Source organism: Cydia pomonella, chromosome 5 (genome assembly GCF_033807575.1).
Source record: "Cydia pomonella isolate Wapato2018A chromosome 5, ilCydPomo1, whole genome shotgun sequence".
Classification (NCBI taxonomy): Eukaryota; Metazoa; Arthropoda; class Insecta; order Lepidoptera; family Tortricidae; genus Cydia; species Cydia pomonella.
This window is the reverse complement of record NC_084707.1, coordinates 18,644,722-18,671,915: the sequence shown is the minus strand read 5'-3', so window position 1 is coordinate 18,671,915 and position 27,194 is coordinate 18,644,722. Positions and strand designations below refer to the sequence as shown.

At 39.7% G+C, this 27,194-nt stretch overlaps 1 protein-coding gene across 8 annotated transcripts in view; it reads right to left on the bottom strand.

Moving 5' to 3' along the window:
- Positions 1-27,194, bottom strand: part of LOC133517967 (whirlin) — a 139,396-nt gene that overhangs the window by 42,921 nt on the left and 69,281 nt on the right. For 4 of the 8 annotated variants that reach the window (XM_061851464.1, XM_061851467.1, XM_061851469.1 and 1 more), the window contains exons 7-14: positions 24,539-24,697; positions 15,743-15,868; positions 7,521-7,687; positions 6,300-6,483; positions 3,928-4,035; positions 3,297-3,353; positions 2,660-2,751; positions 552-618 (exon numbers count right to left, since the gene is read on the bottom strand). In XM_061851464.1, the coding sequence (XP_061707448.1) occupies positions 552-618; positions 2,660-2,751; positions 3,297-3,353; positions 3,928-4,035; positions 6,300-6,483; positions 7,521-7,687; positions 15,743-15,868; positions 24,539-24,697 (960 nt within the window). The remainder of the gene's footprint in view (positions 1-551; positions 619-2,659; positions 2,752-3,296; positions 3,354-3,927; positions 4,036-6,299; positions 6,484-7,520; positions 7,688-15,742; positions 15,869-24,538; positions 24,698-27,194) is intronic. The other 4 variants (XM_061851465.1, XM_061851468.1, XM_061851470.1 and 1 more) reach the window with 4 other exon arrangements.

Here is a 27,194-nt window from a genome sequence, read left to right as displayed (position 1 = left end):
GACCACCAATAGTTTGAATAATTTTGCCAGATTTACCGATTCAGGAAATAACGGCCATAGGTGGAGAAAGACATTCTACTCGCTAGCCGTCGTCGATCGTGCAAGAAGTGATAATACGTTAGCCGGTGGTGGTGCTCGGGTGCCACTCCAGCCACAGCTAAATATAGCTACGCTATCATTATCAGTCACTTGCAAACTTTCAATAGAAATATATTATGCAAAGACGCACTGCGCGGCAAATCCCAGAGGTAAAATGGCTATCTATCGATCCAAATCACCACATGAATCTACAAAAGCTGAGTGCGCCTTTGCAAAGAGAATTATCAAGAGACGTAAGTATTTGATAAGTAGTAAAGCTTTACTAAGTAGGTATTCAGAGCTATAAGTTTTTATCATATCGCAATAAGATAACGCTATGAAGAGTGTGAATGGTTTGAGATGAGTATAGCGAGTGACACCTAGGACGGCATTAGACTAGGCGCAGAAAAGTGAATGTGGTCGATAGAACATTGAGTAGAAGTGTGTAAGGTAGGTAATTCTGGCAAAATCACCTCGTGCGGTGGTTCCAAGTCGTCGTCAGCCGGCGGCGCGTCGGCCGGCCGCCACGGGCGCCCGCTCCTGATCCACACAACATCACTGTCACTGTCTATACGGCTACACATTCAATAAATCTATAAGGACAAACACATGTCAACACACATTTATATGCTAACTACAAAAGTCTAAATAAGATGCAATACAAGTTTCGGGTCTCATTTTATACTAGTAACTGCGCTACAAAGGATAAAGTATACCAACGGTTATCGCATCGTCGATCGCGCCATACCAAAGGAATGTCGTTTTAGTAGAATGTATTGTTAAGTGCTTTTGTAATATGTCTTTTATTGTTTAGTATCTTACCAGAAATATGGTTGACATAATAATACTCCTATCGAAGAAACTCAAACTTCTAAATTCTTAGGTTTAGTTATCGATCAACATTTTTAAGTGGAAAGATCATGTTGATCTGGTATGTTCCTGGCATATTGCTATCGAGGTCTGTTTTTGCCTTAGGAAGTCTAAGAAAACCAATTTCTGTTCGGGCCGCGTTAACTGTCCAATTACAGACTCTTACTCTGGGGCAATTCTGTTGACGTTCAGAGGGCATTTATAATTCTGAAAAAATGTTTGCGGGAATTAGGTGGGGTTAGATTTGATGATAGTTGCAGACCTCTATTCCAAAAGTTTAAAATTTTCCCATTAGCCTGTATGTACGTTTTAAAGGCATGCCTATTTACTACCCAGGATATTTTAAAAAGCGAGAAGACATGTTTGCAAGAGTGCTACGAGCCGAGTATATTAATAAATATGATATACGAGCCAGCTTGTAAATGTGATATCTACCTATAGGAAAAATGCGTATAACATGTGTATTGTTTTGTATAATAAGCTCCCTCATGAATTGAGAATGTTGCATGGAAATGAATTAAAGATAGAACTGAATAAATGGCTACAAGACAATTGCTTTTATACTGTTAAGGACTATTTAAATTTGAAATTGTAATTTTTCATTTTTCATTATACCTGTTTATGACATAACTTTGACATACCAATCTATTTTAATTAAGCTTATTTTTTAATGTGCAATTTATAAGTATTATTTTCTATTTTAATCTAATCTGTTTTTATTTATATTACGAGTATGGCATTGTTTTTATTACGAGTAGGATTATTAAAACTTTATGCATGTACCTGATGTACTCTACTAGTAAATGTAATTTACAAACATTTTGCATGTTGGCTTTATGTCGACTGTATTATAACGTATTCTGGCAAATGAATATTTCTATTCTATTCTATTCATAAAATCTAACCTTGTCTTGGTTTATAGGTATGTAATATAAACAAACTGTGATAACTAGGTTAATGTAATGTATAAATAAATCGATCATTTAATTTAAGTATTATTTATTATCAATGTAAATGGCAAACTCGTTAAAGTAACAACGCCATTCTTATTGATACTGAAGACTGAACGGTGCTTTAGAAGGGATTAAAAGTCGATCGCAGAGCGCTTTTACAGGCAATAAATTTAAAACAAACCCTCTCGGATGCAGGACAGCGGTATAAAGCCGCCGGTGACAGTAAATACGAACGTTCATGCCACCATAAAGTAATCGATTTTGATAGCAAATAAAAGTGGAAGTGTTGGCGCCTCGCCAATGAGATGCTCGGTTCACCGAGCGAGGCACAAGGGCCTGTGAAAAACGGCAGGTTATTTTCGCTCTAAGAGGACTCAACCTTTACTTGCACACCTAAAGAGTACTTTCAGGTTTCAGCGTCTATAGAAGAGGCGGCTATAAGGGATTAGCGCCTCGCTCATTAGAGTGCGCGGGGGAGGGCGCCCCAATGACGCACAACTTCCTGCACTGCCTTATACCACGAATAACAATTCTAGGTTACATTGGGATACTCTTTGAATTGTATACCAAATGTTCACGCAGTAAAGTACACATTCGAACAAGATTTTCAATATAACACAGCGTTGTTATGCGTAATAGAATAGTGCAGCCGCACATTAATCTGGTGCCGGTGAAATATAACTCTCATTTTTACTGTTAACATTACATCTACGTACATTTATAAAGGTTTGCGTCAATACGTAGAACGGTGTCGGTACCTGTAGGCGTGGTCGTGCGGCGGCAGGCCCAAGCCGGAGTCCTCGGAGGGCGAGCGGTGGTCGGCCACGAGCGGCGCCTCCGGCGGCCCCTCCTAGAACAAACCCTCACTACACCCGGCCGCCCCGACCTTACCAAATAATGCTAACTCAAACGTACGCCTAGAAACATTTTGGTGCAATCAAAACCAAACAGACGTGCTACATCGATCCGTTTTTTTATATCCACTTACAGCAGACTTACATGAGGTAATAAGTACACTTGTATAAGGGAACGATAGATACTTTCTTGGCATACAATGGTATAGCCACTAACAATAGATTTTATTATTATGATAATAAATGCAAATTTTTAACTATACGCTAAGGTTATTGTTATTTGACATTCATCTCTAATATAGGACACAGCGAAAGATGAGATTAATTTGCTGGCGATTAACGTTCACCGTGTCTTATACAATATAACAAACAAAAATATGGTGTCGCTAAATTAACCTCAACACTCGCTGTACGCCTAAAACCACCTAATAACAAAAAGCCAAAGAATTACATCGAAACATCTAATCACACATGTTAAATAATGAAAGCACTAACTACTAGTGAGCAGAAGCATGCGGGCGATGTGCACGCGTGCACTTACCGCGTCGTGCAAATCGTGCATCGTCGATGAGGGCAGCATGTGTCTTTCAGCCCCGCGCTACGGACAAACGGGAACCTTCAGCAATCTCGCAACTTCCCCTCATGCATTATTAACATGTCTCGCATCTTCCCTAACCGAAAACCTTAATATGCAAAACGTGCCTCTATAAATAAGCTATGTAATGGGCTAGATGGCACCATTCGTAGATATAACTTACATTATATCACTAATTCCAGCTATTTATTGCTAATTAAAACAGACGTTCTCTACCACAAACCACAATTCCTTTTTATTTTCTCTAATCATTATCGAGAAAAAACCTCAGCAAAATTTAAATGAGCGTGCGGCTGCCTCTGTTCTTAACGAAGCGCAAAATTGTGATTAGTGAGTCCAGGTGGAGGTGGAGCGTAGATTACGAGATTATTCAGAGCAGTCAACCTAATGGGCGCAGCTAAAATATGCTGTAACTACAAATTTTTGCTAAGAAACCTTTGTAAGGAACCCCTGTCTTGCTGTCTTAAGATAAAATTAAGGTTTTTCTCTAAACGTTCCACTTAAAAACCTTCTACAGTATCTACGTAGGTCACCGAAATTGACTATTTGAGTAAATAAATGTGTAGGTATTTATTACCTTTAAATGGTGATCGGGAGGTTCGTCGCCTCGCCTGTAGACTAGTTCATCGAATCTCGGCCGATCTTCAGGTAGCATGAATTCTCGTATTTCCGTTAGGAGAGTATACTAAAAGAGAAAAAAAATATAGATAATTATTATTACCCTTTTTTCACTAGTTAAATGCCTTTTTAAAATAATATTTAGTTAATATTAGGTACCTTAATAACGAAGTAATTTTCAGTGTTTGACATCTTATTTGATTTTATTTAAATTATTGACAGTTGAGACGACCGGTCTGGCCTAATGGGTAGTGACCCTACCTATGAAGCCGATGGTCCTGGGTTCGAATCCCGGTAAGGGCATTACATATATCTGTGGCTAAGTACCTACCCACAACACAAGCCTTCTTGAGCATACCGTGGGACTTAGTCAATCTGTGTTAGAATGTAAATATAATAAATAACAGCCTATTTGAAACTTCTATTAATTTCAGTAATAAATTAACCCCCTTAGACGTTTATGAATGTCTACTAAAGTTACGAAGCCGCTAATAATCGTTTGTCCCTTTCCATCATATCAATACATCGGAAAGGGACAAATGATTATTAGCGGCATCGTAACTTTAGTAGACGTTTATGAATAAGTGGGTAAATAAATATTAAATAAAAAAAATTGGAGATAATCCAGCTATAGTGACTGCTTATCATTGGGCGGGCTGTATGTTTGTTTGCTGCCGACTTGGTATAACAAAAATCTTACACAGGTCGCCCTAGCCCCAAACTAAGCAAAAGCTTGTACTACGGATACAAGGATATATACGGATATATACATACGTATTTATATAGATAAATAAATACTTAGAGAAATACATAGATAACTCAGGGACAGTTATTCGTGATTGATAAACTCTTATCGGGATATGAACCCTGGACAGTACTATTATTTATTTTGTGCCTGGACCTCCTGCTTCATGGGCAGGGTTACTACCAACTAGGCTAGGAATACAATACAATAAAAATACAACACAAAGTTCATTTCGTTACCATAATAGGAAGCAGTTAATTATTATAGTTATGTTCTTACCTATAATTATTTTCCTTAATTAATTAAAACATGCTTATTTATGACCATCCTGTTTCAATCCAAAATACATGGGAATCTAAATTAATCTAAGATCAGCGATCCCGCTGTCCAAGTCATTTGATAAATTGCCACTGATTTGCATAATTCCCATGGGTGTTGAGCGCGCGAGTTAGAAATGCAGAGTTAACTTCCTATATTGGCGCAGTGGGAGCGTGACGTCGAGGTCCCATCTATGAATAATGACTGACCCAAAGAGAACCAATTAACGCGTGCCATTAAACAGAATCCGCTAACAGAGGACTCGGCTTAAGATAAATCGATTTTAGATACAATACCTAACTCGACATCAGAAGCGGTTAGTGTCTCAGTATATGAATAATGACCTCGTTTTCAATTAATCATTGTAGCAGGTCAGCTTCCTATTAAGGGTCGTAATTAATTGTTTACATGAATCACAATAAAAAAATACTCTTGGATAGCAAGAAGTATTATTTTATAACAAGGAATAATTCGATTGGTACAGCTACCTAATTCAAATTGGCGTTCTCTCTTTTCTGGTTTGAAAATATGAAAAGTCAAGTAACATTAACAGTAGGCGTTTTGATTGGCCATGGTCTGGCTGGCCAATTTTAGAAACAAGAGGCGCTGAAAATAACTACCGCGAATTTTCAATATTGTTGTCTACTTGTCTATAAGTGTGTCTGTGTGTGGTTAAGTTCAAAGAAAACGTCGCGCCGTACGACACAACACTGTATAAGCTGTAACTATTTTTAATCGAAAACTTTCGATCCCTTTTATTGCCATCCCGTAACTTTTTCCCCTATACAGGAACGTCATTTATTTTGCAATATATTTGACATCCATCATTATTAGTTAGCCCATACATAATTATGTAGGTACATTTTACTAAATAAGGTGGCGGTGGAGGCCTGCTGTGCCGCGCCCCCCTCCATATAGTAATATGTTACCGCGGGCAGTTGTGTCTGCGGTTACGAATGTTCAACAATACTTACTTTTTGGGTTGTGTCAAGCTGCAATTTGCTCGCAGTACCCGCTCCAAGTACGGTGATGACGACATCGGTGGCAAGCTGCCGCGCCGCGTACTCCATGTAGTAGTACGCTAGCGCGCGTAGGTCGTACAGTGGCAGAGACTATTCGAAACCACTTACTTTCTGCGGCGTGTCGAGCAGGTCACAAAGCACACGGTGAGGAAATCATCGGTATCGAGTACCGCGTACTCCTCCATCCATGTAGTACGCTAGCGCGGACAGGTCCCTGTACGGCAGCGAATGGCCGATGCGACTTACTTTCTGTGGAGTGTCGAGCAAGTCCCGCAGCACGGTGAGGAAGGCGTCAGTGGTGAGCCGCCGCGCAGCGTACTCCTCCATATAGTACGCTAGCGCGGGTAGGTCGCTCTGCGGCAGTAGAGAACGCGCTTTCTGCTCCACTGCTGTCGATGCCGCGCCTCTTCGCTTGCCCCAACCGCTTATTCTAAAAACAAACAACACTTTAGGACTTCCACCTTTAAATTTGATATTTTAGTCTATTTTCTTTAATATTTTAGAGCCCATTGAAAAGTTGATGAATAAATGTCATTTTTTAGGGTTCCGTAGCCAAATGGCATAAAACGGAACCCTTATAGTTTCGCCATGTCCGTCTGTCTGTCTGTCTGTCTGTCTGTCTGTCTGTCTGTCCGAGGCTTTGCTACGTGGTCGTTAGTGCTAGAAAGCTGAAATTTGGCATGGATATATAAATCAATAAAGCCGACAAAGTCGTACAATAAAATCTAAAAATTTAATTTTTTTTAGGGTACCTCCCCTACACGTAAAGTGGGGGTGAATTTTTTTTTTTCGCTTCAACCCTAGAGTGTGGGGTATCGTTAGAAAGGTCTTTCAAAACTAATAGGGGCTTTCAAGAAACACTTTTTGATAAAGTGAATATATTCGGAGATAATCGCTCCGAAAGAAAGAATAAATGTGTCCCCCCCCCTCTAACTTTTGAACCATAGGTCCAAAAAATATGAAAAAAATCGTGGAAGTAGAGTTTAAGAAAGACATTAAATGAAAACTATAGCGGACATGATCAGTTTAGCTGTTTTTGAGTTATCGCAATAAGTTTTCCCTTCATAGTAAAAAGACTTATTTTAATTAGGTACTGATTATGCAAATTTGCCTATTTGTTTAACTCAGGTGAAAGGTACCGTTTCATCCCTTGGTTAACAATTTACTATACTTTAAGCTGCAGTTTAGCTTATTGTGACGGAAGAGTAACTACGGAACCCTACACTGAGCGTGGCCCGACATGCTCTTGGCCGGTTTTTTTTACATAGTGACGAATTAGGTAAGTCCGACAGTGCACAGTGGTTCACCAATCCGTCTCGAGTGCCGCCGTAAACTAAAGTTGTCAGCTATGCCTGAGTGGCTGACACAACATTTAAAATTATAAGTATGCCATACTTTTGTTTTATTCTTGCAGTGACCTGTTTCAGGCTACGAAAGGCCCTGTCTTTCCATTCATTGTCCACAAACCTTGGTGTTGCATCGCGCTCCCCGTAGGCTGTGCACGCGTGCGGCACCTTGCCCACGTCTCGTACTAGCAGTGACATGCGCTTGTGGTATTTGAGCTGTGCGACGGCTTCGTCGTGCGTCACGTCCACGAACGACTGCCCGTTCACTTCCAGAATTTGGTCGCCCACCTAGGTGAAACAAAGGTATAAATTATGATGTTTATTTATGTGAATGAATTCATTAATTTCTAGGTTAACTACTGGACTTTCATTTAACTTAATGAAAAAAAAACTATAGTGTCCTGAGACCCTGAGGCAGTTCTTTTGTTTTTGAATTAGAACCTTTAGTTAAACAATAAAAGTTTAAAATAGATCGTAGGTTATGTAAGTTTGTACAAAGTGAATTCAAAGTGCGTCCTTTGAAGTGGACGTCGACACGTTGGTGTCTAATTATAGTAATTAATGAAATGAAATACCTGCATCACGTACCAAAGAGCATATAATCACTATCACGTACTAGTAAATAGAATCCTTATTAATGTAACTTACTATTCTGCAAGTCGCTACCATATCTTTAAATTTTAATTTCTGTTATATATAGCTACGCGAGGGGATGAAAGCAGTTAAGGTGGTTCGATTAGGTTACCCAAAGCTTAAACCTCACTAGATGGCGCCACAATTTAATTTTAATTTTTTTGTGGAGTAGTCTTGGTATTTCTATACTGTAAATTATGTTTAGCGCACTCATTAAATAAATATTGAACTATTACAACAAACATTGAACACTTCATTGTACAAAAACTACCCCTTAATGTCGACAGAATGTTTCTTGACTCTATTTCTAAGTATCACTCACACATTCAAACAGTCTTACTGGGATCCTTGTAGTAGACAATTTGGCACAGCGTGAGTAGGCTTCAATAGCGTTGCGGTATGTACGTGGAAATACATGCAAGAGGATGTGGGTTCGAGACTCATTAATATTTTTTTTGTTATCAGTATTATCAAGTAGGTACCTATTATTAATAAATTATTTTATGAGAAATATGAGCGTTTTCCATAAAAATATGAAAAATCTGATTCTCACACATCATGATATTTTCGGGTTCTTCCAACTCAGAATCACTAGCATAATCAATCCTCGTGTTAAAAAAACCCGAAAATTTGTATTGAAATTTTAGTTTTACATTGAAATTTCTTTCACACTAAAATGTGACGTAATGGTATGGATATTTTAGGATATCTTTTTTTAATGCTAGGGTGGAGAAAAGTCTAAGTAGAATGAACCTAAGAAAGTCCAAATTTGTAAGTCAGATATTCCGGTATTTTTTTCAAAAAAAAAACGCTGTTTTCCCCTACTGCCCAGCCTTTAAAAAAGTAGGTACTATTTTACAGTAGAATTAAAACATTTTTTTTACGATACATTTAATTAAATTACAGTGAGTTACAAAATTGCATGGCCTTCTATTTATAACCATTATAAAAAGAAATGAGATATTTACCATGTTTTTTAATATTATTGATTTCCCGATATTTTGACACAACTAGAAGTTTCACACAATGCCTAGAGATAGAAAATTATTTATTTATTTTATTTATTGTCAATTTCATTCAACGGATCACATCATATCCAATTTATGTGTATATGTATTGCATTGTTTTCTACCTAGTTGGTTATTAAATTCTGTTACTTCAATAATCTTTATCTACATAAAATAAACCAACGAAAGTTTAATAAAGTATATATTAAAATGAAGTACACAAAATCAGGAATTACATATGACAATATCATTCAAAATCGCCTCCTCTGGCTTTGACACAGGCCCTCAAACGACGAGGCCAGTCATCAATAGCGGCACGCACGATTGTCATGTCTAATTCCGTCACTGTCTTAACTATGGCCCGCTTGAGGGAGTTAAGATTTGTGTGGGGTTTAGCACAGGCTTTCTCCTCAATAACCTGCTATATGGCATAATCCAGGGGGTTAAGGTACGGGCTGGAGGACGGCCAGTCTTCGTGGGCAATAAAGTCAATTTTGTTCCTTCGAAACCAGGCTTGAGTTGTTTTTGCCTTATGTGCAGGAGCTGAGTCCTGTTCAAAGATCCATGGCTGGTTTTGAAATAGGGTGTGGCTTAAGGGCTTCACTATTGGATCGAGAACGGTTTCCAGTTTCCGGTTTTCACACCTTTTTCACAGAAATGAATCTGTGTTAGCCCTGAGTATGACACACCCAAAATCATGTTTGGCGGGTGCCCACATTTGTGCAACGCAATAGGGTTGTTTCCATCTACAAATCTTAGGGCATAATTGTATCCCAAAAATTTTTTTGGATTATAAGAACATGTTAAACTACTTTTAGGGGACCTGTAATGACCATATTTTTGTAAATATTGAATTTAAAATATCTTTTGGCACACGTCACGTGACCAAACTCGAAACGTCATTGAAGATTCTGATGACGTCACAACTCTCGGATTGACACTGTTGACAGTTAGGTGATTAACAACAAATGACAAATATCAGTTGACAGTTCGTATCTTCTACGTGTGTATGTAGTTATGTGTCAAACCATAAACTGTGACGTCACACAATTTTCAAAGAGCGTTTTGGGCGCGAAAGCATCTTTCAAAATATATTTTGTTAATTTAACATATTTAAAGCCGTTTTTAGTATAAAAGCTGAATTTTAAGGCAACTTTTAGTTAATATAGAAAGTAATACAAGCGTTTCAAAAAATTGGAATACGATTCTCTTTTAGGCCCCAATTCATTATAGATACGACGAGATAAGCGTTATGTGTGGTATATAATTATAGCTCACAAATCCACCACATTATGTCATTTTTTATTTTTTCGGTAGCATTTGTTTTAACGGAAATAAAGAGGTTGCAAATCGAGTAACAGAACTTCAAAACAGATATCATTTGATATTTACCAGTCGCTTTTCGGTGAAGGAAAACATCGTGAGGAAACTGGACAAATCCCAACAAGGCTTAGTTTTACCCTCTGGGTTGGAAGGTCAGATGGCAGTGGCTTTCGTAAAAACTAGTGCCTACGCCAAATCTTGGGATAAGTTGTCAAAGCGGACCCATTGAGCCGTGGCAATATGCTGGGACAACGCTAGGAAGAAAGAAAGAAATCGAGTAACAGAACTTAGTAACCAACTAGGTATAATAGTTATGATGTAAATGTCCATATCATGTTGGAGTCATATATGTATTAGCCAGCTAATTATTCAAGATCAATACACTTAGCTCCCTTAGGTATTCGCCTAAGTACAATCTCGGGCAAAATTGAGTTTTATAAAAGTGAACTAGTTTCTAGGTCATATTTTCTATGAATTGGTCATTTTTGTAGACTCCAATTACAGTTACACTTTTCCTGGTTTTTCGCGGACCAGAATATCGATGATTTTTGTAACTTGATTTAGACGTTGCTATCATTTACAATCCAAAAACACATAAAATCACAATTCAGAACATGCGGCAGCTTTGTTTTCTATCAAGTACCTCAAGCACCAGGGCGGCTACCGGGAAAATCGAAATTCGTCAATTTCGGGCATTTTTCTCTGTCATTCTAATTACGTCTTAGTGAGAGTAAAAGAGAAAGATCCCCACAATTTGCGAATTTAGGTTTTCGCGGTAGGCCCCCAGGTCCTGTCAAGTTTCAGCAGTGTTGCCAGGTGAGCGGAAGAGAATTATCGTACTTGAGTGTCGATATTATTGTACCGTTGAAAAAAATATCGTACGCCAATCAAAAAGGCAGCCCCTAAAAATGTCTTGCAAAATAAGCTTAAACTTCCAATTAATAATAAAAAAAAGACAATTTTCTTCTAAATTGCGCAAAAAATCTGTTTATGTTTGTGTATTTTTGGGATAGACTCAAACGGTATACAGGAAATTGTGACATTTTAAACTTTAAACTTACACCAAGGAGCCGAACACCCAAAAGATACTAATTTTAGCCTATTTCTGAGAGAAAGTGTCATATTTTGCTTCAAATTACTAGACTTTTAAGGTGGCATCGTCCAAGGGCTGAAATTATAGTACTTTAGTGTACGATAATGCTCTTTGGAACATTACGTCATACCGGGGCCCAAATTATCGTACATGTACGACAATTATCGTACGCCTGGTCACACTGAGTGTCAGTGTCGACAGAGTCAGCTGAAAACGCGTCAAACATCGCAACGTCGCGCCGATGCATGGAGTGGCAACGCCGCAATGTATTTGTACACGACATTTGTCACACACACATGAGTAAAATTTATAAAAATATAACGTTGATTATTGCATGATTTCTGTATGAAACAAAGTTTTTCTATTAATTTAGCGCAAATGAATATTCGAAAGTAGATAGATGCGCAACTATTTATTTAATAATATTGTGTAATTAATTAATAAATAGCGATTGTTTTTTGTATGAAAATCGAACCACCTTAATTTTCGAATTTGTGGATTATTCTAAATAAACTTCAAGAAGTTTTCTAATGAAATCTGATTATAAATAACCGCGCAGCGATAGTCTCGTTTGATGAAAATTCTTAAAACATTGTTGGAGTTGGTTGGCAAAGTTACGAGTTTCGGATGTGGCGTGCGGCCGCGGGCGAGGAAACTCAAACACCATAAATTTGCACCACACCTCGCTTTGAGCGCCACTCGCAGAGAGTAAATGTTTCCACGTTTTCTCTTAATCGCACCTTAGCTGAACTGATGCCAGGTTAATACCTACATTTCGATTACCTACGAGCTAGTTGGTATCTATTCAGTTTAGTTCCAAACGTTCAAGTAGCACCATTCCAATAATTAATACAAGCTTATGTCGCTAATTTTACTTTTTTTAAAGTTGCGTAGTTTTGTTACAGAGTTCCACAGCCGAGTTCTTATGGCTAACTTTCTGTCTCTATCATAAGCTCAACTTGTCTTTGCATTGCCATCAAAGCTAAGTTAAGCTACAGTGCTCAATGCAACATATCAAGCAAACATACTTATCTGCATTTCACCTATCAGGTAGATATGAAAATATTCTATACTTTGAATATGGGTATGTAAAACAGATATTACCATAACAATGCTTAACTGAAGGTTTAAAATGTAAACTATGTAAACAAGCAATTTACTGCTTAACGAGACCGACTTCGTTAAGATATACTTACCTACGGCTAGCCTTTTTCCAGGTTGCTTGTTTGATAAACGTGTGAAATCTAATTTCAACACAGGCGAATAATAATAATAAATTAATAATAATCCTCCTCGCCGTGGCCGGCGACGGCGACTCCTCCAACTGTCTTAATCGGAAACATGGATTATCAGAGAGCGAAACTTTGGTGCTGGTGACGTCATTATGACGTTATGTCGCATATAGGATGTTTTTTCAAACAACATTGTAACACCTCAATGATTCTTAATAATGATATATATATATATATATATATATATAATTGTTTATTTATAAAAATGCTTGGTAATTTACACAAAAAAGACTAATTCTAATCTAATGTAATTCAAACAAAAAATATTATTCCTCGTATAAATAAACAAAACACAACAAAATGCTCAAATCTGTAATCTAGATAACAACACTCTGTATGTAGCTTGACGTCATACGTCTGTCATCGGCACCAAAGTTTTGCTCTCTGTGGATAATCATTGGTCGAACTTACATCAAACGCATGCATATTGGCGGATTGGAATTTAAGAAATATTTGGAATTAGAAACGTTTGGTATTTAAAATAGGACTTGGCTTTTACCTTAAGTAATTGAAGGCTTCATATAGTTAACTGTCACGTTAATTCCTAAAAACGCCTCTTCTTTGACAGGGGTTTTTACTAGCATTATTGTTTAAAAAAACAAATGACAGGGGTTTCGGCAGCTATTCCGTTCCATTCAGACAACTTATTAAGAACGGATTTTCAATATTAAATATTAAAAAATAAACATGTTATAATAATGAAGAGGTAAATATGATATATATGTATATTTTTATTATTCTTACATTTACAGTAGGTTTTTATGTTCGTTACGACTTTTAAAGGACACTAACATTAACACCCATCGATAAGTAGTCATGAATTTAAATAAGTATAAATTAAAAAAAATTGGAAAAGTGAAAAGCACTAGTTCGCGAAAACCAACTTTCCGCACGCTAAACAGCATCAGTAGCATTTTTTAGCAACTGTATTAAAAAAGTAATTTAAAACTGGGATGTTCATATTTTCTTTTCGTCATCCTTTGCCCTGTCCGTGGCAGTTTGCTGGAACAACCGCTCTCGCAAAATAAGAGCATGATAAAACTTTTACAAGCGACAGACGGGCGCGCTGCCTCGATATACCCACACAATACGCCGGCCCTGTATTCTTATGCCGGAGCAATCGCCTCCGGCTAACCAGGGGTACCGCGATATGAATTTACCTCCAAACACCAAGACGAAGAGTATCTCGTCACTTACATCATTCGATCCACCTTTTATTTGTACCCATTGTACCCATAATTTTCGTTAGATATTTTACACGTCAAACCAAACATTGTTGCTAAGTAACGTTCTTAGAAAAATCAAAAGAGCAGCGTTCGTAAACGACACTGATGAAGTGTCCTTGTAATTACCTACTGGTCTCTTGAGTCTGCGTGCTCTCTGCAAGCAATTGCAATAAAATCCCTATATCTTGTCAGCGGCCGTAACTGACCTACTTTTTACACGAAGGTTAAAGGAAATCCGATAAAGCCTTTGATGTAAGCAATAATTTCTATTTAGAAAGCGTACGTATCTGCAATCTTAAACATCCGCGAACAAAATAAATAGGATGTCTGGCGTAGACGGCTGCAATGACCACTTTCGAGGGTTAGATAACCGCTGTATCATTTATTGTTTATAATAGGATTTTCAACACACTTGCTCAAAACGACGTTTTTATTCCACCGATTTTTGGCTCATAATCCTAGATATTAGACACACGTGCTCTTTCAGTACTTTATAACACTCGTGATTTTTCATTATACTATCCGACAGAGTTAAGAAAGTAACTGATTGCTAATACTTAATATGCATGGAAATGGAGCGTCGAATAGAAATACGAAAATATTAGCTTTTAACATTTTTTTTAATTGGCTGTTTGTCGATTTCGTTCGCGCCTTTGCCTTGCCTTTGGAATCGTACGTAAAATAAACACGCCAGCCATTTTCCGTATTTGTCATAAAATTGGAATAGTTTTGCATGTTTTTAGTTTATATATTGACGAAAATGTCATGTTCAAGCATTGAAAATGAAGAACACAAAATTGACGCTGCCAGTAATACTAATAGAGGCAAGAGCCGAGAACGATAGCCTTTTACCATCAAAATCGAGTGAAAAATAATTAGCGGCATATGAAACTTTTAATCAATGGAAAATCAGCAAAAACGCCCAGTTTTTCTTGAAAAACGTGTTGGTATATATTATAGCTAACTTCAATGAACTGGCGAATTAGTGCCTACAAGCCCAGCACACTTTGGTGCAATTATTCGATGTTAAAACTGTAAGCCACCATTTAGAAAATTGTACTTAAAAAAAAATCTAATTTATAAGTTTTGTTTTTTCCTCGCAAGTGTGTTGAAAAACGTCGTATGAAACGCGTATGCATTGGTCATTACCCACATCGGCTTTCATATTGCGCGCTCGCTTACACGACTTCAATTTCATAGAAGGAGGTTCTGTTGTAGCTAGTTTTACATAACCAATTGTGGACAGGAAAATAAATATATTTACAATTGCTATACCTCACCTACAGTACTATGAATCTGGAGCTACGGGTAGTTCAATAAGAAAATTGCTAGCCTTGTGGCTTAGTTCTATTCTTGCAAAATACATCGAACTGCAAAATTGCATGAACAAATTTTATATGGAATTCATCCATAAAGTATACAACAGGTGGACAAGCACTTTTGCAGCTCGCTATACGCTTCAGACATACAAAATGACAAAAGTAAAATAGTGCCCATAGTGCTAGCAGTAAAAATACTTTACATATAAAAACATGGGTAGCAAGCATGGAGAAGGATGAGCTCGCTCGAAAATTCTGAGATGTTCCACGTACCGAACACGCAGCTTACCTAAGCCAAGACGTGTCACTAGGTCGTTAGACTAGGTCTGACGGATTTTAGAGTCGGTCTAATGACGATGACGAAGCGCCATAAGACCAGGTAAATGTTATAGGAATCACTGAGGGAGAACGCGTTTGTCTTATGGATGATAAAATCAAAAGCGTCCTTACCATTAAACCAGCTCTGTCGGCTACCGAGTCCTTGTCGACGCCGGTAATGTAGATGCCAAGGTTGTACTCCAGGCCACCTCGTATCATCAGTCCGAGCGACTGCCCCGGCTCGATACAGAGGTCCACCTAAACACACCAAGTAAATTAGCAATTTTTAACCAAGCAGGTAGAGCGACATTTTAATTTCAACTGTCGAGAATTATACTACCATTAAGAGGCTGTCAATACTTAAAGCGCGCACACTGTCTATTTGTATCGGAGTAAATGAGATAGCACTGTCGCATGTTACTGGGCCTGGGCAAGGGAATAATAAGAAAAATATTTAAATAAAAAAAAGTGGATTATTAATGTAATATTTAACTCGACCACGGTTTAGATATAAATGTTTTGAAATTGTGATTTTAATTGCAGACCCATAAGTCAAAACAATAAAGACATTAAACCGTTAATAACTCAATTGTAAATATAAACTTGCTTACTATGGTTTCGACGTCGGCACCATAAAATGGTTTGATAGCTATCTCTCAGGCCGTTCCCAGAAAGTTGGGCTTCGTAATTATTCTGGACTGACAGATTACTCTTTAAATACATCTGTAACTTGCGGAGTCCCTCAGGGTTCGATTCTGGGTCCCGTTTTATTTATTTTGTACGTGGCTGACATTACGAGTTGTATAAAGAACTGTCACTATCACATGTATGCAGATGACCTACAAATTTACAAAACGTTCCACCCTCGGGAGATACAAACTGCCTTGGAGCTATTGAATCAGGATCTTGATCGTATCGATGTTTGGTCTGAACAGTGTGACTTAGTCCTTAACCCCAACAAGTCAAAGTTTCTAGTGCTCGGCACTAAAGGCCAAGTTGACAAACTCGCCAGCTTTGATATCAATGTTGTGCTCGGAAGGGATCGCCTCGAACGAGTCTGCGCGGCCCGTAACCTTGGCCTAATCTTAGACGAGCGCTTGCGTTTTGAACAACATGTACTCGATGTCGCTAAAAACTGCTACTATAGATTGAGAGTACTATACCAGGTTCGTCAATATTTCAGTGTCGACCTTAGAATAAAATTATGCGACACCTTAATATTATCCAAACTCAACTATGTCGATACTGTGATTAACGGTTGCTTGCTGGCTCGTTCAAAGGCGCTCCTACAACGCATCCAGAATGCTTGTGCCCGTTTCTGTTTTCCCATCCCTCCACGTGCTCATGTCACCCCTTATCTTAACAGTGGTAAGATGTTGAAAATGAAAGCACGTCGATCATTGCACTTTGCGACCTTACTTTTCGGTGTGGTAAATTTTCAACAACCCCAATACCTTTTTAACAAGTTGTCGTTCTCCTCCCGTCCAATGAGAGATGGCATTCGACTTCTCTGTCCGAGACACGGCAGTTCAGCAGCATTTCGTGGCAGTTTTCGCTACTCTGCTACGAAATGCTGGAACAACATACCCCCTCCAATACGTAACTCTAAAACATTACTCACTTTTAAACTTAAATTTAAACAATATCTTTTCAGCTTCCAACTGCCGTGTTCTTCGCGTTCCATGCACCTTAGTTAGATTATGATTATTTTATGTTATAAATTGAATTATTTATCTATTTTTAACGAGTTGCCTTTTTATGTATTGTGGGTTCCTTTGAGTGGTTATTATAATAGAAACCCACGAGCAAGATTGCAATTATTTATTGGATAACTAATCACAAAGAACGATCTTGGTACAATTATAACAATATCACTCGCGTCGGTTCGGTACGTATATCGCACTCGCGAGAGCGGCGAGCGTAGGGACGAGAAGCGTGACCGCTCGCTAGAAGTGTCTGGCTCGCACTGGCTGCCGAGCGGCGCGCGCGCGGCGCTCGTAGGCGATTCCCGGAAACTAGGGATTGGCGAAGGGCCGCCGGTTTTAGTGATGGGAAACCGTGTCGAATATGAGCTCGCCTCAGTACTCCCCCCCCAGAGAAAAGGTAATTTGATATCTTATTCATAGATCTAGTTTATCAGGAAATCTCACAGTTCTACCTGTCCTGGTCGTAGTAGAACTTCGTTGTGGTTTCGTGGCGAGTGCAGGTGATGGTGAATCAGGAACTGGTTCATTGATAGGTTCAGCAACTGGTCGATCAGGGATATGAGTTGGAGCAGTATAATCCGCATCGATGAAAGCTGGCTTTACATTGTTGATGGAAACTACGCGGGGCAAACCGTTGACGATAATGGTAAGGGTTTTTTCTTGTCTGTCAGAGATTTTAAAAGGTCCTTCGTAAGGATTCTGTAGGCCTGTCTTGTTAAATCGTCTGACATATACATGTGTTGCTGAAGCCAGCTCTTTGTAAACGAAGATTGATGTTTTTGCGTGAGAAGATGTTTTAATTGGTGCTAATCGTTTAAATGCTGATTTGAGTGAAGATGCGAATGTTGACTGAGGTTGAACCGTGGATATTGCAGGTGATAGAAATTCTCCAGGCAGTCTGATATTCTGGCCGAAAACCATTTCAGCTGGAGTAGCGTCTATGTCTTCTTTGTAGGCTGCTCGGAGCCCCATCATAACTACTGGTAAGTCATCTGTCCATGATGGATTGTTATGGCACCTTAGGGCTGCTTTCAGTTGCCTGTGAAGACGCTCGACCAATCCATTTGCGTTAGGGTGATACGGAGTGGTATGTATATGTTGGAAGCCACATATTCGAGACAGAGATGAAAATAGTTCTGATTGAAACTGTCTGCCTTGGTCTGTAGTTATCCGAAGTGGTATGCCATAGCGAGATATCCAACCAGAGAACAACTTTTGTGCAACGGTTTCTGCTTCTATGTTTTTTAAAGGATAAGCTTCTGGCAGTCTTGAAAATCTATCCACTACTGTGAGCAGGTATCTATATTCCCGAGAATACGGCAGGGGTCCAACTAAATCGACGTGTATGTGTTCGAATCTGGTGTTCGGTGGTGCGAATGATCCAGGTGCGGCAGTAATATGGCGGCTGATCTTGGATGCTTGGCAAGCGAGGCAGGAACGTGACCATGTAGCGCAGTCTTTCCTGATTCCGGGCCACGCATATCTGTCGGTGATTAGCTTTGTTGTCACTTTAACTCCAGGGTGTGCTAAGTTGTGCAGTGAATCGAACACCTGTCGTCGGAGTGTTGTTGGAATGTAAGGCCTAGCTACGGTAGTTGAAGTGTCGCAAAAAATTGGTGTGTTCGAATCAGGGAAAACAATTTTCTTGATTAAAAGGCTTGTCTGGTTGTCGTTAAGAAGCTGTTGTAGCTCTCTGTCCGAAGCTTGAGCAGCAGCAAGTTCTTGATAACCTACTGGTTGACTGATGGCTTCGACTCTTGACAGAGCGTCAGCGACTATGTTGTCATTGCCACTGATGTGCTTGATATCTGTTGTAAATTGGCTGATGAATTCTAAGTGGCGGAACTGACGGGGACTGCACTTTTCCGGTTTTTGTTGGAACGCAAATGTCAATGGGCGGTGGTCAGTGAAGATAGTGAAATGTCTTCCTTCTAACCAGTGCCTAAAGTGATGAATGGCTTGGTAGACAGCGAGGAGTTCTTTATCATATGCGCTATACTTGGTTTGGGCCGAGGTCAATTTTTTAGAAAAAAATGCAATCGGTTCCCAGCCGTTGTCGCCTTTTTGATGAAGGGCAGCTCCCGTGGCAGTATCTGATGCATCCGTGTAGAGAGAAAGATCACTGTTTTGTTTTGGATGTGTAAGTCTAGTGGCGTGTGCGAGACTTTGTTTACATAATTCAAATGCCGTATCGGCTTCGGAAGACCAGTGTACAGGTGCATTGCCTTTGACGCCATCTTTGAGCAGATTATTGAGAGGTGCTTGTATTTCAGCAGCATTTTTGATGAAACGCCGGTAGAAGTTCAGAACTCCTAAGAATCTGCGAAGTGATTTAACTGTTGCTGGCTTTGGGTATTGTTGAATGGCTTCAATCATTGATGAAGGAGGTTCTATGCCAGAAGCTGATACTTTGTATCCCAAAAATTCAATTTCAGTTTGGCCAAAGAAACATTTAGAGGTGTTTATAATGACTCCATATTCTTCGAGCCTCTGGAAAAGGGCTTTGAGATGTTCCAGGTGTTGGGTGTCATCAGCGGAGGCCACTAATATGTCATCAAGGTATGGGAAGGTGAATGGTAGGTCTCTGGTGATCTCATCTATGAAGCGCTGGAAGGTCTGCGCGGCGTTCCGAAGACCGAATGGCATTTTAAGAAACTCGAAGAGGCCAAAAGGTGTGATTACTGCTGTCTTCTGGATATCTTCTTCGTGTACGGGTAGGTGGTAAAATGCATTGACCAGGTCTACTTTGCTGAATATGGTGGAACCTTGGAGAGACATACCAAAGTCTTCAATGTGACGGAGTGGGTAGCGGTCTGGTAGAGTGCGGGCATTGAGTGCTCTGTAGTCGCCACAAGGGCGCCACCCTCCCGACTTCTTGGCTACCATATGTAGTGGAGAGGCCCAAGGACTGTCACTGGGTCTTATAATACCTTGCTGGAGTAACTCGTCGAACTTCTTTTTAGCGACTTCTAACTTTTCAGGCGGAAGACGTCTAGCTCTACAGGCGGATGGTGGACCTGGAGTGGTTTTAATGTGGTGCTGGATATTATGTTTAAAGTTGTTGATGTTACAGGTCGGTTTGGTTACGGATGGAAATTTAGCTAAAAGCTTATGATAAACTGTTGTACCTGAGATGACCTTGACGGATGGGGAGTCATCAATAATGACAGGTCTACCTGGAGTACTCATGCCAGTTGTAGAATCTACTAAACAACGCTTCTTAAGGTCGACGAGGAGTCCGTAATGTGCAAGGAGATCAGCTCCAATGATAGGTCTGCCGACATCAGCAACAATAAATGACCAGGTGTAGTCACGTCGAAGTCCGATGTTGAGGTTGATTTTCATTACTCCATATGTTTTTATCGGTGTAAGATTTGCAGCATAAAGTTCATATGTAGATGTAGGGCGCCGCCGTTCAATTAATTTATACGGGTAGACGCATACATCTGAGCCTGTATCTACAAGATAGTCTTTCTTGGTTGTCCGGTCCATGATATAAAGGCGGTTGGAGTAGATTTTTGGTATGTTGGTAGGGTTACTTACCGCCGCTAGCAACCCTACTGCTGGTTTTCCTTAGCAAATCTACACGGTTGCTCGCATCTGCGTGCATTGGCACCAAAATTGGTATGGTACCAACACAGATCGTTGCTGGCGTAGCGGGCGCGGGACCTGGACCTGCTTCTATTGCGCGGGTACGAACGATTAGAGTTTCGTTGTGTTTGGCCGAGGGCAGCAACCATTCTAGTAAGCTCATTGATTTGCATCTGCATATTTTGCATATCAAAAGGTTGGTTGTGGTTCGAAGGTAAAGTGCTTGCGGGACTTTGATTGTATGAGTTTGCATTGTTTGCAAGACAATTGCATTGTGTCTGCATCGGCGTGTTGACTTGTTGCACTAGATGATGGTGGTTATTCGGTGTTATGCCATACAATTTGTCGGCTAACTCGCCAAGGTCGTCCAAGGACATTGTTGAGGGCTGAGAAATTAAATTTCCTTGCATATGCGTAGGTAGCCTGCTAATCCAAATGGTTTTTATCATTTGATCTGATCCTGCTCCTTTAGCTAAAGCCTTCAAATGGCGTAGGAAAGAGGAAGGTTTGCGGCTCCCAATTTCCTCTTTTTCTAAAAGTCTATGAATTTTCTCTTCACTGGATTCTGAGAATCGAGCTATGAGTGTATTTTTGAGTTTGGTATAGGGTTCATTCGCAGGAGGGCACGTAATAATTTCTTCCGCCTCTGTTGCGGTTTTAGGGTCCAGTTGGGCTATTGCGTAGTAAAATTTTGTTAATTCTCTGGTTATATTGTTTACGTGAAACTGAGCCTCTATTATACCGAACCATACAGTGGGGTGATCGGGGTAAAAAGGCGGAACTCGAATCCCAACACGGCTTACCTCATAACCAAAACCAGATGGCGGTTGCAGCGGCACTGGCGGCGATGTCGGATGGCCGGCCGCAGTGGCAGCGGCGGCGGCAGCGGCAGCGTGGACGGCGGCGTGGGTGGGTAACTGCGGGGCACCGGCAGCGCCAGTACCAACGTGAATATTCACATCTTTAGCACCGGTAGGGGCGGAGGCAGCAGCGGCAGCAGCGGAAGCAGCGGCAGCGGCAGCAGCGGCCGCGGCGGCAGCGTCGGAGTTGTTTTCATGGTTATCTGAACCGTACATGGTAAATGGTAACGAAAGTAACGGCTTTCTTCGTGCCGTGTAGTCGTAAAAGTGATCGTTGTAGCAGTGTCGGGTTTTTTGTCCAGAGGTTGGCGTAAGTCCACACAACGGAATAACTTCACTTTATTCACAGGGTCACCAATGTGGGTTCCTTTGAGTGGTTATTATAATAGAAACCCACGAGCAAGATTGCAATTATTTATTGGATAACTAATCACAAAGAACGATCTTGGTACAATTATAACAATATCACTCGCGTCGGTTCGGTACGTATATCGCACTCGCGAGAGCGGCGAGCGTAGGGACGAGAAGCGTGACCGCTCGCTAGAAGTGTCTGGCTCGCACTGGCTGCCGAGCGGCGCGCGCGCGGCGCTCGTAGGCGATTCCCGGAAACTAGGGATTGGCGAAGGGCCGCCGGTTTTAGTGATGGGAAACCGTGTCGAATATGAGCTCGCCTCAGTATATATGCTCTACTATATATTAAACTAAATACATGTCTGACATTACCTGTTTATATTTTTATATATTTTTAGATATTCCCAACCCACTGACTTCCGCTTTGAAATTTTTCCGTGCATTAGTTTCTAACTTGTGTTAAATATTAATACTTGCTAAATCACTGTCTGACACTGCCTTTACTGTTCCGAGCTATCTTCTTGCCCTGGGCTCCACGGAAGACCAGCGCTGTAGCATATATATGTTAGAGCATATGCTGAGTGGTGTCCAATTGTAGCCTCTATTACAGCATCATCACTGTAACTATTGCATGTTAGTATAAGTTACAAGTAGTTATAACACTTATAACTGTTTAGTGTATTAGATCTTCTTTCTTACTTTTTTTGTTTTCTAATGTGGTGCTGTTTGTAGATGGTTTTGCAATAAACGTTTTTCTATTCTATTCTATTCTAATTGTGATTTTAAGTTATCTTTGCAATTATTTTCTATCGAGCCGATTTCGTTCAATCGTGTATCGAGTACAACCACGGTCTTTGAAATATAATTAATATGAACATATATTTTTCTTACTTGACTAAAACAAATAGTCTTTCTTAAAAAACTGTTTAAGTAACATCAATTTCAAGGACATTGGGTGTTGACAGCCTCTTAAGCTAATTTTACGTTTTAACTCACGTATTTATTTTTGTGCTTATAAATATAGATCAGGGCGTTTCCAAAACATGTCGCGCGAGTGAGTAAAAAACGCGATTTAAGACGTAAAGTTTCTTTAAAATGACCCTAATTAACTTAAAAGCACATGCAAGTAAATACCAATTCAGGGGCCCATTTCTCGAACCATATTAGGCTAATATTATTAGCGTTTAGCGTGTTGTCATGGAAACATGTACGATTTGACAGTTTGTGGACTAATAATATTAGTCTAATAATGTTCGAGAAATGGGTCCAAGTCCGGCATGGACTAATATTTACTGCTAGTTAATATTAACTGATTAATTAGTGTAATAATACCATGTCTACAAGCAGATAGCAGGAAACGTGTCAGCAGCCTCATTACGGCCACTAACGACAGTTTAGTGGGCAGTAGACCACGATTAGCATACCACCACGTGCCCATCCCACCCTTATTTACTCGTATTACTGTGTATATTACCGCATATTTACGACCCAAATATTGCGCGTAAATTTTATGAAACCCTAAAATCATAACGGTTATCAGAAATGATGCCCGACCCAAATATATGTACATTTTACTACATATTTTTTATTACACCAACTGCCTTGCAACGAACTATTCAGTGATACATAAAATAATAGATTTCACGTTCTACTACTTAGGTTCATATTTTACAGAACATTCTTATCTCATGCTCATATCTTATTGAAATAAGCTCCTCAAAAGTCTCAAATAGGTACATAAATGTACTTAGCGCGGCGACACTATAGATACCGAGTACCTTTACTAGTTGCCATCAATTTAGCATTCATATTTCCTGTCATTGATTTGGAACAAGTTTTAATCGAGTTTTGATTCCGTGCCAAGCGGAGACAAGTTTGTTATTGTTGCCGGCACGAGCATCTAACTGGCAAACTGCGCTTCCGTGGATAAACTGCTCTCATATAATTATGCATTTAGACTGCCTGTGTCACAAGACTAACTTAGATTAGGTGACAAACAATGGACTAAACTGCAGATAGGATCGGTCACAAATGTTACAATAGCTGTAATACGACTGTTTAGCAGTTCTGTATTACCTAATTGACCTGCGTATAGAGCGGTCAAGAATACTGAACTGATCATAAAAAATTATGCTGTAGTGCCGATTAAAAGTGGGTTACCTGTAAAGCAGACACTAGTGCTGCATATCGGTCATTGCAGACGAAATCCTGTAAGTAGGATCGGTATCATCATCAGCATCCGTACAGTGACCGGTTCAATAGTTGTGTCGTGTATCTGTGTGTCTGACGCGGCGGCGCCAGCGACGGCGACGAGGGTCGTCCGTAGCGGTCCGGCCATCCACGAGTACGACTGTTTTCCTGCCATGAGCATCATTATCATTACACCTGTAGAAGAACCGCTAAAGGCGTGATGTAATTACCCTGCGTATCGAGCGGTCCTTGCTGGCGGAGCGCGACTGGCGCGGCGGCGGCGGCGACGCGGGCCGCCCGTAGCGGTCCATCCATGAGCACGACGCGCGCCCCACCAGGGCGCCTGCCGTGCGCACCGTCATTGTCAACTGCCGACATGACTTCAGCATCTAAATAATAAAAAAATAAATGATAAAATATTTATTTAATGTAAATATAGGTTTATAAAGACATGAATTATAAAGGCTGAATTTGCGGCACTCCGAAAGCGCGATAAGTACTCGGCGCTGCTGTCGAGATATATGTTTGTCCCGTTAGCGGTAGAGACGTCCGGGTGTTGGTGTGCCGAGGCCAAAATTTTCTTGAGCGAATTGGGACGGCGGTTGAGGGAGAGGGGTCATGACCCTCGTTCCGGGTCATTCCTGATGCAGAGGCTGTCTATCGCGATTCAGCGTGGCAACGCGGCGAGCGTGATGGGCACCTTTGCGTCTGGGAGGGCTCGGGACGGGTTGTTTGATTAATTTTTGTATTTGTGTCTTTCTTTTTGTTTACTTTTATTCCTGTTTAGTTTATAGTCAATTTTAATGTTTTTTTTTCATTGTATTTAAATAATTAAAGACAAATTAGTATTGTACTTCATTAATCGTAGCTGTCGCAAGGGGATATGTCTGCTCATTACTAAGTAGTGCGAGGCTCGGAATTACACATCGCATGTTCTCATTTTTTGTTTGTTTGGCCGTCAAACATCATAAAAAGATAGAGAGTAAGATTTTTGTAATCTATCGTCATCCAAGAGTCGTATTTAATCGAACGAGCGAGCTAAGCGAAGCGAAATTCTTACATTCAACTTGGAACACACGGCTGGCTAGAGGCACGTCCCGGCATTTCAATGGTTTCTGACTGAACTATCAGAGGATAGTTTAGATAGTTAGTTACGCAATAACTTATAGTAAATTTGTTCAAATTTAAATGAAATTAGGTAAACGTGCTGTTGAAGTATTAACATATATTTTAAAGTTCAAACATGATTTTCTTCTTTTTTGAATTCATTGGTCTGTACCCCTAGTGTAAATTTAGTCGATAGCGAAACGTGACGTACGCGTTTGCGTTAAGTCTCATTTTGTATGGGTTTTTGAACAGCGCGCCAAGCGGGACGTTTTGGAAAGTCAAAAATCTCATACAAAATGACACTTAACGCAAACGCGTACGTCACGTTTCGCTGTCGAAAATATTTACACTAGGGGTACTGATTATGACAACAATTGATAACTGATAATTTAAAAGGTCGCGTAAAATGAATCTGTCAAAATTGGAACAAACGGCCACCCTCTTGAATGTCTTCATTTTTTCTCTAAGGCTCTCCTTAGTACGAAACCGAAGCCAAATGGTAAATAACCGGCCAAGAGCATGTCGGGCCACGCTCAGTGTAGGGTTCCGTAGTTACTCTTCCGTCACAATAAGCTAAACTGGAGCTTAAAGTATAGTAAATTGTTAACCAAGGGATGAAACGGTACCTTTCACCCGACTTAAACAAATAGGCAAATTTGCATAATCAGTACCTAATTAAAGTAAGTCTTTTTACTATGAAGGGAAAACTTTTTGCGATAACTCAAAAACAGCTAAACTGATCATGTCCGCTATAGTTTTCATTTAATCTCTTTCTTAAGCTCTACTTCCACGATTTTTTTCATATTTTTTGGACCTATAGTTCAAAAGTTAGAGGGGGAGACACATTTTTTTTCTTTCGGAGCGATTATCTCCGAATATATTCACTTTATCAAAAAATGTTTCCCGAAAACACCTATTAGTTTTGAAAGACCTTTCCAACGATACCCCACACTCTAGGGTTGAAGCGGAACAAAAATTTCACCCCCACTTTACGAGTACCCCTACTCTACCCTACCCTACCCTAAAAAAAATTAATTTTTTAGATTTTATTGTACGACTTCGTCGGCTTTATTGATTTATATATCCATGTCAAATTTCAGCTTTCTAGCACTAACGACCACGGAGCAAAGCCTCGGACAGCAAGACAGACAGACAGACAGACGGACATGGCGAAACTATAAGGGTTCCTAGTTGACTACGGAACCCTAAAAACGGCCGCCATCCTGAATTTTTGTCATTATTTCACTAATCATAATGAAAATTAATATCTGAGGATCTGAAAGGTACCTTAATAATGAATTCATAGTCAAAATTGTAAATTATGGCCGTGGGCCGCCATCTAGATATTTTTCATTTTTGGTATGATCATGTTAAAAAATTATATCTGAGGATTCGAAAGACTCCTTAATAGGAATTCGAAATCAAAATTGTGACGGATGACCGCCATCTTGAATTTTTTCAATTGTATTAATGAAAATTAATGTTTGAGGATCTGAAAGGCCCTTTAACACAAATCCTTGCGTTGTCGAAATTATAATAAACGGCACCCATCTTGAATTCCCTCATTTTTTTTACTATCGCATTGACAATTAAATATGTAGATTATGTCTATGATTCTACTCTAAGGATAAAGTTTTTGGCGAACCGAGAGTTCTCAGTTCGGGGCTAACTACCAGTATTTACCTACATATGGGTATAAATCAACAATAAAACCGCCATCGAGCGCTCAGTAACGAGGATTCAATTGAGGAAATGGATGACGCATTACTTATGTATACG